Here is a 13,762-nt window from a genome sequence, read left to right on the forward strand (position 1 = left end):
CAACACCAAATAAGTGATAATAACGATGAACAATTTTTTTAGAGTTTTGACTTAGATGACTTTCACAATTACTAGCACGTTTATTGTCACAGCAAAGCTGAAAGTTCGATGTCCTTACAGACTCGAGACTTCGAGACCCTAATTTGTCCCCGAACGCTGTTTAAGACGCAGCAAGTGCACAGTTTCTGTTTAGAAAGACTCTAGCGACCTAGAAAAGGTAATTAATTCTAAGATGTAAATAATATGTACATGACGAAGCGTAATTTTAAGTCAAAGGCTACAGAGTAATTGAACTTTTTTACTGTTTTAAGTAAATGGACTCACAAGTTGCGCAGAAGAATGCCACTCAAAAGTATTGCAACGTAGTGATAATTATTCATTCATAATTTGTTTATTATAAAATGTGACGTAAGAATTTTTATTTTATTTGTCGACAGCGAAACATTTCATATGATTTTTTATCAATTTGATTTGTTTCCACGATAATCATATTTATTTATAAATAAAATTGTTTTCTTTTTTCTCAAATTTCGTGTCCCAACAGAAGTCCTATGGAAAACATTGCCCCTAATTTGTTTCGCGAGAATATCTTTCGGGACACAAGAAGTAAACCATTAACGAGTCTAAACGAAACTATATAATATAAAGTAAACTTGTAGTGCTGTAAATATATTATTATCTGTTAAATATTGTCACTTGCCGTGGCCTTCGACTGAAGCTATATTCGACAGTTAGCCTGCAAAGCTGGCAACAAAAACGGAAATTTAAATTGTTCCTCGAAATACAGAATTTATGTAAAATAAAACAGAATTTACTGTCTCGGATAGAGGAAAGAAGGCTGAAAAATGTTCTGCCTGAAAAAATTGTAAAATTATACAAGTTTTGAAGAGGGTCATTATGCGGGTGTTTTTTAAAAACTCGAAAGAAAAAGATTTTAGTACGAAATTTGCGAATTCTTCAAGCGTTTACACAGAAATCAATATATTGAAGCGTTTCATAGTTACTCTCAAATGTGAAAAGATTTTGAATCCCTTAAGAAAAGTAAATGTTCTTATTGCATGAAACAAAACAGAAACATAAAATGTAAAAAACAGAATACTAGGAACAGGTTTTTTAGAAAGTTTTGAAATTTCTATTTCAAATAACAGTGCATGAAATGCTGAGGAATTAAGTACTGCTCTTGTCGCAAAACAAGTCTCGTGAAAAACATAATTTCAAAGACAATTCACGAGACACCTTAACAGAAACAGTACTTCAGTGTACCAAATAAAGCGCAACAAGTTTACATCGCATAATGACAATAACTTTGACAGCAATCGAACAATCAGTCATCACGAAATTCCAGTCTTTTAATTCAATTTTATTGTTTACTTTCTTCTTATAAAAATCTCTGTGAATTTTGTCCTAATTTTTTTTATCAATGTAATTAATGATAAACGTCTTCCTTTTAAAAATAGGTTTATCTAAATTTTTCTTTGTCACAGTTGAGTTATCGAGTTCATTCAAAGATCCAAATCAACACCCGCGCCCCAATGACTTACTTGACATATTTAAAAAAATAGAATAAAATATTTTAAGACGTAGAACAATGGGGAAGTAGCTCAGAAACTCTATAATATGGAATTTAGCAAGAAATTTTAGCAATTTAGAATAAGAATTCGCAAAAATGACGGTCTTGCTATTCCTGTCTCGAAAGAAGTTTTCATGGAATGCATCAGAAACTTTCCATAAAACTTCTCTCGAAACACGGACAGAAATATTGGTATAACTATAGAAGAAACGAGTATTTTAGGGCTCTAGGAGACTTAGTCGAAAACATTCCATCAAACAGACACTTCGGGATATCCTAAGGGATATTTTGTCGAAAAACCATTTTGTCAAATATACATTTAAAGACCTAACCTAGATCTTACTCAGACCTAGACCTAGACCTAGACCTAGACTTAGACCTAGATCTAGGCCAAGGCTTAAACCTAAACCGAAACCGAAACCGAAACCGAAACCGAAACCGAAACCGAAACCGAAACCGAAACCGAAACCGAAACCTAGACCTAGACTTTACCTGAACGACCAAATATGAATTCGACGAAACGTGCATTTGATGAAGTATCTTCAACGATATGTCCATTTTCCATTTTCGACGAAGTATCCGGGTACCGTGTTCTAGTACTAGCGCCATTAAACTGAGAAAAAAGGATTAAGTATCGAATATTATCGTTAGATATACAGTGGTGCCTTGGAAATTGTTCGGGATTTTGCCTTCGAAATTGACCTCGCCACTTCTTGAAACTGACTTTGCGAAATGAGTCTGCAGCGTAGGTATCTAAGATATGCAAACAAGTGTGGCCAAACCCTATTATCCCACAGCCAAAGATGTTTATTTCAACTAATTGTGGGACTAGTTATCCCGTGTAAGGTGTTTCTATCTCACACACACGCAATGGAGAGAAAAAATACATACTTGGGATTTCCTAGATCTACCACCCTTAAAAATTTGCCAGATACGGTCCCGAGCTTGACCAATTTCCAAGCCAGTACTGTAACTATTATATATGGTTGTTAAATACGTACTATTCGTGCCCCAATAGAAGTCTTCTGAAAAGAAGAGACACGAATAATACTGAATTATTGATAATCGTTTTAAGGCTAATTGATGTGGGGAAGAGGTTCTTGTTGCTTGGTTTTGTAATCATGCTTGATGAAAGCATTCGAACAATAAAAGTTGTTGTCGTAGAAACTGCTGTTTGATCATTATTTCACTCGATCCTTCCTTTTATTTGTTGTTTCTTTTATACGAATGAAATTACACTTCATCCAAAGTGGAATAACTGAGCAATAAGAAATCACAGACTAATTTTTATTAAACTTTTTTTAAGTGCAAAACTTCGATCTTAAAATACATAGTGATTTCGGTCGCGAAACATATTTCTTTTTTAAACTGGAGCTGTTTGAATTTTGACAATGTATTCTATTCTTCCACTTTGAACGAACTAAAATAGATACTTAATTCAGATAAACTAATTTTATTTAAAAGATAGTAAACTTATATCACAAAAAATAAGGAATAAATCACTATAATTCTTAAAAATACTGACAAATGTCTCAGTTAGACTGCGTTTTGATGGACAAGTACATCTTATTTTTTATCGTCTGTTTCGTCGGATTAATCTTTTTCAATATCTGGGTCATCACATTAACTAACTGTTCCGATGTCAGACCAGTCTTCTTTGACTTGAATTTTTGTAAGAGCTCTGTCGTTGTCATTGGCTTTCGCATAAGGTAACGACGAACCGCATCTTCTGTGATTCCAGATTCACTGTAAAAATAAAAATTATGTCCTGTGATTACAAATTCATTATACAAAATAAAAAAAATAGAAATTAATCTTGAAGACAGAAATCGATCCTCTTTTTATTTTCTGACATCGATAATATTGATCGACCTTTACCACCACTAGTTTCACAGCAAATTCTATTTATAATAACTCAAATTTATTTAAAATAAAATACAATTATACTGTTTTTGTTTTCAAAGAATTCCTCTCTCGAATTATTTTCTATCTACAACCTGAATCATTCATGACCTGGAACATTTTTGTTTTTGAATTTTGTCCTACCTTCTTCAAGAAAACTTAAAGTAACGTAGTATTGGACGATATTCTAAAAACTTAGAAGAATATTTGAAAATTTGTCTAGATTTTTTGAAATATAAAAGCATAAACAGAAATTGCTTGAACCCGATTTACGGACAGCATCAGGTCGCTTCAGGACGGCTATCAGGAAAATAAGGTCACAGTCAGAGGATTAATATAGTCATACAAGATGTTAGAGAACAAGTGCCAAAAATTTTAAGGAATAATTCTACATGGTAAAATAAGATGAATATTAAGATTAACGAAATTGCGTTCCGCGCTTCATTTCCGTGTCATTAATTTTCTACAAAACTCCTAAAATATGTGCGAAATGTGTCTGACTTGAAACTTATTCTACTAATTTCGCTATACCTGACTTGGGATTCGCTATACCAGACTTTCTACTGACTTCGCTGTGCCTGACCCGATTAGTGTACGTGGAAAATAGAAAAATCCCATGTCAGACATTTCACACGAATTTTAGACATTTTTACAACAATTAGTAATTTTGAAATGTAGACCCAAACACAATTTTGTCATTTTTGACTTTCGTCCTACATATTTGGAAATGTAGAATATCCTCTTAAAGTTTCTAACATCTATTGACTAACACTCTTTATATTATAATGAATAATATAAAAAATAATATAAAGTATATAAAATATTGGGTTGAGCCAGAAGTAATTGCTGGAGCAAGTTATGAATAATAAACTTTTTAATTTTTGTCGGTAATTCCAAATGACCTGCAGTCTTCCACCGCCACGGTGTCTGTTTTACGTTTGAGGTTACAACAGGCTAAAAACGGCAATTGGCAAGAAAATATCGTATAAAAATACAATTTTCCCTGTAACTAAAATGAAGAAACCAAAGACAGCATATGTTCATCATTTACAGTACTCCCGGGATATAGGCTAGCCTCGTCAGATTTCCTGGGATAAACGCTCGTCGCTACCCCCACCACCGAGGGAATGGGGACCCCCCTCGGACAATCAAGCGTGAAATGACACGATGCGGCTCACGTGATGTTCCTTTATAAACAGTCGAAGACTGCTATTTAAAAGATTTAGAATTAAATTAAAAATAAAACAGAATTAAAAATAAAAAGTTAAAGTTTTCAATTTTTGATTTTATTTTTATGAAAATATTTGTATTATATTACTCTGATTCTTCTGATGAAAATAAGACCAAACAAGACATGATTCGAATAATTTGCAAGTGAGTATTTAACAACTTTCATTTTGTTTCATCGATTCTAATAAAACACAAAAAATAATTTTCTGATTATACAAGTAACTAATATATCAGTAAACCGATGTTAAACGCACGCGGACCGAGACTCGAGCAATGAGTTTATGTCATGAGAAAAACTAAGAGGGAATTAAAAAGAAAGAAAGAATAAGTCGATGCTAAGTCGATGCTAAGTCGATGCTAAGTCGATACTAAGTCGATGCTAAGTCCACGCAGAACGGGGTCTGAGCCATGAACCTATGCCATGAGAAAAAGTGAGAGCAAACAAGAAAAAAAGAATAAGTCGATGCTAAATGCACGCGGTCCGAGACCCGAGCAACGAGCTTATGCTGTGAGAAAAAGTGAGAGCAAATGTGAAAGAAAGAACAAATTAATGCTAAACGCACGCGGTCCGAAGCTCGAGCTCAACACAGCCCAAGCTCGAGCTTATACCACAGGAAAGAGTGAGAAAGAATCAGAGGAAGTGAGCAGGTACGAAGTACAAATGATACGATGCTAAACGCAAGGAGCCCCAATCCTTATTCTTTCTCATGGCATAGGCTCGTCGTTCGCGTTTCGGACCGCGTGCATACAGTATCAGTTAATTCCTCCTCACTCACTCTCACTTTTTCCTTACGCTATTCTTTCCTCCGACTGCGATTCAGTCTATTTCACTCACTCTCATCATTTTTCAAAACGATCTTTGTCTTCGATCATTGAATGCCGCTACTGAGGGTTAACGTTATCGTCTAAACCTAAACAAACCATCCACTCGAAGTCAAATGAGGTGCGAACTTAGCACCCTACGCGGGATAAACGCTAAACGACCGGTTTCGAGTAACGAGCCTATACCCCAGTAGTATTAGAATACCAATTTTATTTGAATCCGTATGATAGCAGTAAGCATTGAATAGAAGAATATATTTGGATTTGTTTTCACTTCTTTATAGTTAAAACCGTTCTTCTCGAAACTATATTTTTCAGTACAGTGACCCTGATAACTCGAGCCACCTTTGACTAAACGACTTCAAATTTTGCAGAGCTTTTTCCAATACGGCTTCTTGTTTTTTAGTTACGAAGAAAGAAAATTGTTACTTCTTCTGAAATAACCGTACTGTTCCTTTAGTATGCTATTATTTCTCTATTTTTTCTTATTTTGAAAATCTCCTTAGGTACCAGATAGGTATGTATTAACATGCTTAATACAACACAAGTTCATGTTTTCCTTTCCAATGTGATGTATGAGACGTTTTTAGGATCATCGTTTAGAAAAAGAAGAACTAGAAACATCTGTATAACTTCTGAGAACGCATCTTTTTAAACCAAATCTTTTTCTAAGTAATTTCAGTTCCTTCAAGTAATTACAACGAATCAAGAAGAAAAAATATACATAAAGCCATTGAGCTGTAATAAAATGAAAAAGATGCACGTATTTTATGACGGTTCGAACAGTTGTTTCCGCTTAACCGTCGCCCGGTGGACTCCGGGTTCATTTTAAACTAAACATTGCTTTGCATACATGTTTATATTTATGTCACGAGGCAACAGTAAATCCTAGTCGTTAGTCTATTTACCCTTTCTCTACTTCAAAATCCACGAAACAATAAGGACCGTGCGTCAGAAACATACACAAGTCAGTATTGCAGCATAGAACAGTAAAAAGAATTGCATAATGAATCATGCAACACGTAATTATTGTATTTTGAAAATGAATAAATAAAATAATCAGTTATTCAGGAAGTTTCCAATAATTTGTCAAAATTGAAATACATACATATGCAATGTACGTACAATAAAAAAAAGTTGTATTTTTGCATTTCCTGTAAAAATAAAAAATAATAAATAGTTTATAAATAATATGACAGGAATCACCAATCAAATCCCTTATAATCCAATGCGTAATAACAAAATGTAAACTGTCCGCCGCGCGAGGGTTAAAGCGTTCCGAAGACAGCGAGATAAATACTAGGCTTTGAGAGCCAGATTTGGTAAGGGAGATGGACAAAGACAGACCATTTCAGTTCCAAAACCTTCTCTTACTAGCTTACTAACTTTTCTGAGCTTCTTTGGGTATCGAGAAATGGTAAATAGGATTTCTTTATTATATCAGCTTGTATCTCATTGGATCAGTTCCCTGTTCATTTGACTTAAATGAATAAAAGTTTAATAATGGGGACCACATCCGAGAGTTGAACATTTTTTTCTGCATTAAAATAGCTGAATTTCTTTAAATTGGAAATTGACGAACTGCCAAATAAATGGAAAAAGGTTCTATTTAATACATTTTAGATCAAGTTTTTATCTTTGATGGAAGACTAATTAAGCTGGTATAAAATTACAAAAAGCTAGTTATGACTCAACCCAACAGCAAAATTTAAAAATATCGTACCTGGCTCCAGGAATATAGGAAGTCACTGGTACCAAATTAAAATTGTCCAACTTCAACTTTTTCGACTGCGACAGATCTGGAGAACCAGATTGCTTCCTTTTTAAAGGATCAGAAATTCCTGCGACAGGCGTCGGTGTCGCAGATCTCGAACTGTGTGCACTGTTCGCCTTTTTGATATCTTTTTCTTTTACTGTGTCAGATTCTGAGTCAGAGTTACTAGAAAAGTCACTAGAGGAGTCTTTCCCTGAGGAAAATCTTTTGAGATCCTTCTTCTTAGATTGTTTTTTGTTTTTCTTTTTGTCTTTTTTCTTGTCGGGATCTTTGACTGACTTTTCTTTATCCTGAAAAATAGTTTAATTCTTTTTTAAATTAAAACGATCACTTTTCAATAATATAAAATTAAAAGAAATTTCTTTTTAAAATATTATTTAAGTAGTAGCTCATGTATTTATTACTAAATAAATAAGTAAACAAACCTAAAAGTGCTATATTTTGACAGTTGACTTTTTTAAATTAAAACGGAATCTTTGTAGTTAAAATTAAAATTTTTAAAAATTTCTAATTTAAGATATTCCTATTTTATACGCATTTTCAAGTTGAAATCGGTGAAGGAATTAGCAAATAGAAAATTACCACGATATTTTAAAATTTAATTTCTTTCTTAATTAAAACGATTTCTTTTTATTTGAAATTAAATTAAAAAGGAAGATTCCACTTTAAAATATTCTTATTCTACAGGGTGTCCCAGCAAACATTGTACAGTACGTTATTTCACAGTATTAGAGATAAAAAAAATTGTTTATACAGGATTGCATGGTTCGAAGGGGCCAATTTATTAGCGAAGGCGAATTTTTTATAACATTATTATTGCATGAGATATGATAATCAAGTTTGGTTTCTTAAATGGAATTATATATTTTTTTACAGATCAGTTGATAGTGTGTTTCAAGACGAATCCAGCGATGTCTAATTTATATACTTTTTTAAATTAATTTTCGAGATATTGCGCCTACATTTAGGCGATTTTCATGGAAAGAGAACCTTAGTATCGGTTTCAAGGAATAATGCCTAACACACGCCATCGGGAGGGAACAATAGACCACCCGCAGTACCTGCTGATCAGAAAGGTTTTCTTCCGACAAAAATCACTAAACTTGTAAGCACAATATCTCGAAAATTAATTTAAAAAAGTACATAAGTTAGACGTCGCTGGATTCATCTTGAAACACACTATCAACTGATCTGTAAAAAAATATATAGTTCCATTTAAAAAACCAAACTTGACCATCATATCTCATGTAATAATAATGATATAAAAAATTCGCCTTCGCTAATAAATTGGCCCCTTCGAACCATGCAATCTTGTATGAACAATTTTGTTTTATCTCTAATACTTTAGGAATTAACGCACTGTACAGTGTTCGTTGAGACATTCTGTATACGTACTTTCGGGGCGAAATCGATACTGTCATAATGTTATATGTATTTATAAATGAATAAATAACTAAATATCTAAATAAATAAAAAAGATTAATTTTATAGTCTTATTTTATTACCTTATCTTCCTTTTCTTTATTTTCCTCATCTTCATCCTTATCTTCTTCACCACCTTTCTTATCAGTCTGTTCTTCGTCCTCCTCTTCTTCATCAGAGGCAAGTAATTTTCTCAATGCATCTTCTTCTGCGACAGACTTTATTTCTTTCTGTTGCTCTAACTCTGATTCAGAATCCGAAGAATCGGAAATATAATCACACTCTCTGCCTTCTTCGTCTCCGTCGTCGCTTTCTTCGAAGGCTTCGTCGTCTGAGACACTCTTTTTTCTTTTCTTTTTCTGAGAATCTGAAAATTTCAATATTGTAAGGGATGGCATAATATCTCAATTTTATCACAAAATGTTCTATGACATAGTGTCCGATCTACCTTCGTTTTGCAGTAATAAAGCTTTAAAGTTAACATGTCTGTACGATAATACGATTTTGTTCAAAACACGATAAATCGGTGAGCAAAAATTGTACATCAACTTCTGAAAGCTCGCTGTAAAGGGGAGGCTGCCACTTTAAATTTATCGTAGAACGAATCGCGAAAAAGATTTGTTAAACTTAGTAGAGTCATTTGAATGTTCGAGGTCAATCTTTTAGGAGAATTTTCACTCTCCCACCCGACAAAATATAAAAATGTCTTCGAAAAAGTTCAATCCAGAATTAAGAAAGTAGAGGCTTTAAAATAAACCTAGGTAGACTGTTATATGACTTTTTCCCACAATGGTAGAGCAGTTCAATTGTCCACAATTTTTTAATTGCTTTCAACTCTTGCCCAGAAGTTGCATAAAAAGCAAAAGTTCATTTGGACATTCATTCAAAAATTCATTTGGACATTCACCTTTGCCTTTTTTCTTCTTCTTAGCATCCTCTTCTTCTTCAGAATTCTTCTTATTATCATCAGTATCACTTAATGAATCATCATCGTCACTGTCCATCCATTCATCCATTTCAGATATCTTTAAGTCCTTTTCTTTCTTGCTTGGCTTCTTTCCCTTCCCGCCTTCCATCATTTCCTCGTCATCTGCGCCTTCTTCGTCATTTCGAAGCCTCTTCCGCAACATCAGAGAAAAATAATTCATTACTTTATTCCTGCGACTGAATTCTTGTTCTGCCTCCTCTGCACTCAAGGCTTTGTATCTTTGGATGGGTTGGAAATTGTACCTAAAAATGGCAACTTTAATTATTGAAGTAATTAACTCCTACTTAATGAACTCTTGATTCTATATTATCTCTTTCCTACTTCAATTTAACTTTTTACTTCAATGCTGTGTATCTTTTATGAAGTTCTGTTTAAACAGTTATTTTCTGTGTAATTAATGAATGTTCCAAAGGATCATACCTTAATTAACAGATTTTAATAAATAAAAGTTACAAGGGACAGACAAAAGAAAGTTTCAGAAACAAGGAAAATAAAGAAATGCATTACAAAATAAAATTATATAGAATATGGAGATACCCCAGAATGAATACATTTTATCGATATAAAGTAAAATATCTACTATAAAAATTATTAATACTCATGTATGTACAAAGATCAATTTTTAACCTTCTTTTGTCTACTATTATATTATATGCAAATTGACTTACCATTCATGTAAAGGGAAAGCTTCAATGGCTCCATCCGCAGCATGAGTAAAAACATAATATGCAGCATTTTCACTGACACCACCTAAATAAGCAAAAATAAAATATAAATAGCTTATATAAATTGGATTGTTTGGAAAATAATTTTGTTTTCTCCAAGAGTTTTGTTAGTTGTATTTTTAATAAAATTACTTTTCGAGCAACCCCATAAAATAAATACAAACAAGCCACAAATTTATAGTTTTATTCCTCATAAAAAATTACTTCTATATACAAGAAAATTAGAAAATGAAACTACTTAGTAATTTGCTAACTACTTAGGAATAAAGCTTCTCTTGCGTATAAAAAATTAGGAAACATGTAAGTAATTAATTAATATTGAGATGTACAAGCCAGACAAGAAACATTCTAAATGACAAGTAAAAAAATATATATCAAAGAGAAGAACATTGAAAAACAAGAGACAATATAGTGAAGTTATTATTAGACTAATTTTTTTATGCAATTTTGGAAATTTTAAATGTGTAAAAAGTTGCAGAATGCATATAACATTTAAAAATATATAAAACGTGAATAAAAGATAACATTTCATTAAATCTGCAGTCTAGCCATTACTTACGACTTGAATACTGTCTCTCATTAGAACAAACAAAAATGTTAACCTTCATACAATAATCAAATAAGTATTTCATATTGGTATAATATACATTGCTTCAAATGGAACAGTTACTATCATACACACTTTCACCCGAAGATGTTCAAAAGTAAATCTTGAAGTATTCTTAAGTTAATAATAACGCTACCTTCTCTTATGCCTTTGAATTTTTTTCCTGTCTTTCCACCAGATTTCAAAATCCAAGGCTGGTCTTCAGGTTTATACTTTCTACTGGTAATTCCAAATTTTTTTCTTCTGGCTTCTTCTCTGGCATCTCGTCCAAATTCAGAACCAGCCCCAAATTTTGGCATTTCTTCTTCCAGGCCTCTATACTCTTTCATATTATTCTCGCGTTCCATTTTCACTTGGGTCCATTTTGAAAAATCAACATTTAAAGTTGCATTGAAACGCATTACATTGTGTTTCTTTTTATTGTTTCTGAAATTATTATTATTATTGTTATTGTTCTTATTATTAAAAGCAACTCTTTAAAACAATAACAATTAACAACAATAAAGAAAACTAACTACACTACAACAAAAGCAATAAAGAATTGATGAAGAACTGAAGAAAAAAAAAAAGATTACATGCAGATTGCTTAATCGAAAATTGTTATATCCTTTGAATCTTAAATTAAGGATCAGAAAGATATGAACTAAACATAATACAGAGTAAATTATGTTTTATTGCTTATGCATTCTTATTTACTGAAATCTAGAATAACTTATTTAAATAGAAGGTTTTTACATACTTTGGTACTCTAATACTGAATTCCTGAATGGATGGTGTGACTACAATCTAGAAAAAAATTAATAATTCAGTAAGATAATTTATTATTATTTCTACGTCATTTCTAATTAATTATTATTATTATTATTATATCCTTAATACATCAGATTTTGAACTGAATCATAAACTATACAGAATGGTTTTTACAAATTCTAACCTAAACTTTTAAAAAGATTGTCCTTGTTAGAGTAAACAAGGTTTGAATTTCAAAAATTAAAAATCTCAAGATTAGATTTTCTAACGCTTAAACTGTTTAAGATTAGAATTTCTTACAAATATTCTTTTCAGTCCTTCAAATGAAAATATAACCTATACTTAAATATATTCTATCTATGCCCTACTTTTCTTTTGAAATACCTTTGTAACTCCAGGTGACGTCATCTTGGCACAAAAGAAATATTTTTCAATAACGTTTGCATAAATACTTTTGCATCTCCAGATTACAATTCATGCAAATTCATCAAACATGTACACATAGTTCCATTAATTCTGCTATGGCTAGAACCAGCTAGAACCTAGAACTGATCAGAACTAGATCTACGGGATGCAGAGAATTTCGAATGAGCTTATGCCGACTTGCTACATATGTACATAGTAAGTTTTGGAAGCCTCGCTCAGATACCGCTAATGTTTAAATCCACGGCTGGTGCGGCCGCTCATTTGATGTATAAACTGACATACCGACATTCTATTTCAACTTAGGTTTTACATTAATTCTGTACCTTAGTTATTGTAAAATCAGCAGATTTTCAATGTTTTTAACTAATTTTTTATTATGTCACTTTTAAAGAGTATTTTTTACTCGTTTGTAACAAACTAGCCCATTAAGAAGAAGATGGTTGATAGATTCCCTGTTCCAGCATAAGCTCGAACTTTTTCTTTACTATTGCAAATTTTTCGGGAATGAATCTGCGTGTTTCTCAGAAAGTGGAAACCCAGAGATAACAATGTGACGGCTTACATCATAAACCATTTTAATAAGAGCTGATGGCTTGGTAATTTCTTTATATTTGCGAAATAATTCTTTAAATTTGCAGGAATTATTCACTGTGGCAACAGAAATTTGTTCTTTATTTGTAATTTTAGCTTTGGTGCTTAATAAAGTTTGTTCATTAATTAATCTCTTGTTTCTTAAATCCGGAAGAAGGTTGTGAAATTCCAAGAAATCCGCACCGATGATTGCATGCTTGACATCAGTAACGGTAAATTGCCATCTAAACGGACGCCAAAAACCTAAGTCCAATATCCTTGTACTGCAACCATATGTATTAATTACGGTATTACTAGCTGTACATAGTTTAAAATTGACAACAGATTTGACACCTCGGACCATATTTTTTGGAATAATTGAAACGTCAGTTCTAGTATCAACTACATAGTATCCGCCATCCTTCTTATCAGGGATCATCAGGTGTTTATTCCTCTTATGACTGTTAATGACCGCCTGAGTTCGTAATGGCAGACTCAGTCTTCCGACAAATTTTTGTTACCAAATGAACATGGTCGTATACATTTGTGAGCTTTACCATCAAGTTTGTCGTAATAAAAATAGTACTCCTTGCCTTCCTCGTTCTTCTTTTTACCTCGACCTGTTGATCATTTCTTGAAGTTTGCTCGCTCTCTTAAAAAACTGCGATCTTTCCTTCGATTTTGTCGAGACAATTTTTCAAATTGTTTCCTTAATTCAGTAATTTCTTTAGTCATTTTCTTAATTCTCCTTGCGATGATTCAATAGAAAATACTGAAGAAGATGCTGGTTGAGACATATCTATGATCTGATCAGTTTGAAAAGCTAATTCAGAAAGATCTTTAAATTCGCTAATTGCAAGAATGATTTAATATTTTCTGGAAGTTACTCCATAAAGATGGATTTAAGAATTTCATCATTAACTTGCCCTACTGCCAGATTACGCAGCCAATGTAAGAAAACATCTCCTTTTCATCT

General features: G+C 32.5%; 1 protein-coding gene across 2 annotated transcripts; it reads right to left on the reverse strand.

Moving 5' to 3' along the window:
* Positions 1–1,358: 1,358 nt before the first annotated feature.
* Tfiifalpha (transcription factor IIFalpha) lies at positions 1,359–12,354 on the reverse strand. Of its 2 annotated transcripts, XM_076390593.1 has the most exons (9): positions 12,175–12,354; positions 11,780–11,826; positions 11,177–11,466; positions 10,377–10,458; positions 9,628–9,950; positions 8,804–9,087; positions 7,248–7,588; positions 2,004–3,316; positions 1,359–1,973 (listed from the first exon to the last, which is right to left on the reverse strand). In XM_076390593.1, the coding sequence occupies exons 1-8, from the start codon at positions 12,196–12,198 to the stop codon at positions 3,103–3,105; spliced, it is 1,605 nt and encodes a 534-aa protein (XP_076246708.1). In that variant the 5' UTR covers positions 12,199–12,354; the 3' UTR covers positions 1,359–1,973; positions 2,004–3,102. The 2 variants fall into 2 exon arrangements, with proteins under 2 accessions (XP_076246708.1, XP_076246710.1); XM_076390595.1 differs by lacking the exon at positions 11,780–11,826 and having other exon boundaries at positions 12,175–12,335.
* Between the last annotated feature and the right edge of the window lie 1,408 nt (positions 12,355–13,762).

The sequence above is a fragment of the Calliopsis andreniformis genome, unplaced genomic scaffold, assembly GCF_051401765.1.
Source record: "Calliopsis andreniformis isolate RMS-2024a unplaced genomic scaffold, iyCalAndr_principal scaffold0022, whole genome shotgun sequence".
In the NCBI taxonomy this organism is placed as follows: Eukaryota; Metazoa; Arthropoda; class Insecta; order Hymenoptera; family Andrenidae; genus Calliopsis; species Calliopsis andreniformis.

Coding starts and splice junctions, on each gene's coding strand:
- Tfiifalpha (XM_076390593.1), bottom strand. CDS start 12,198: ATGACGTCACCTGGAGTTACAAAG. Junction 10,459..11,176: donor ATTCAAAGGCATAAGAGAAG/GTAGCGTTATTA, acceptor TTGCTTATTTAG/GTGGTGTCAGTGAAAATGCT. Junction 7,589..8,803: donor ATAAAGAAAAGGAAGATAAG/GTAATAAAATAA, acceptor ACTATTTTTCAG/GATAAAGAAAAGTCAGTCAA.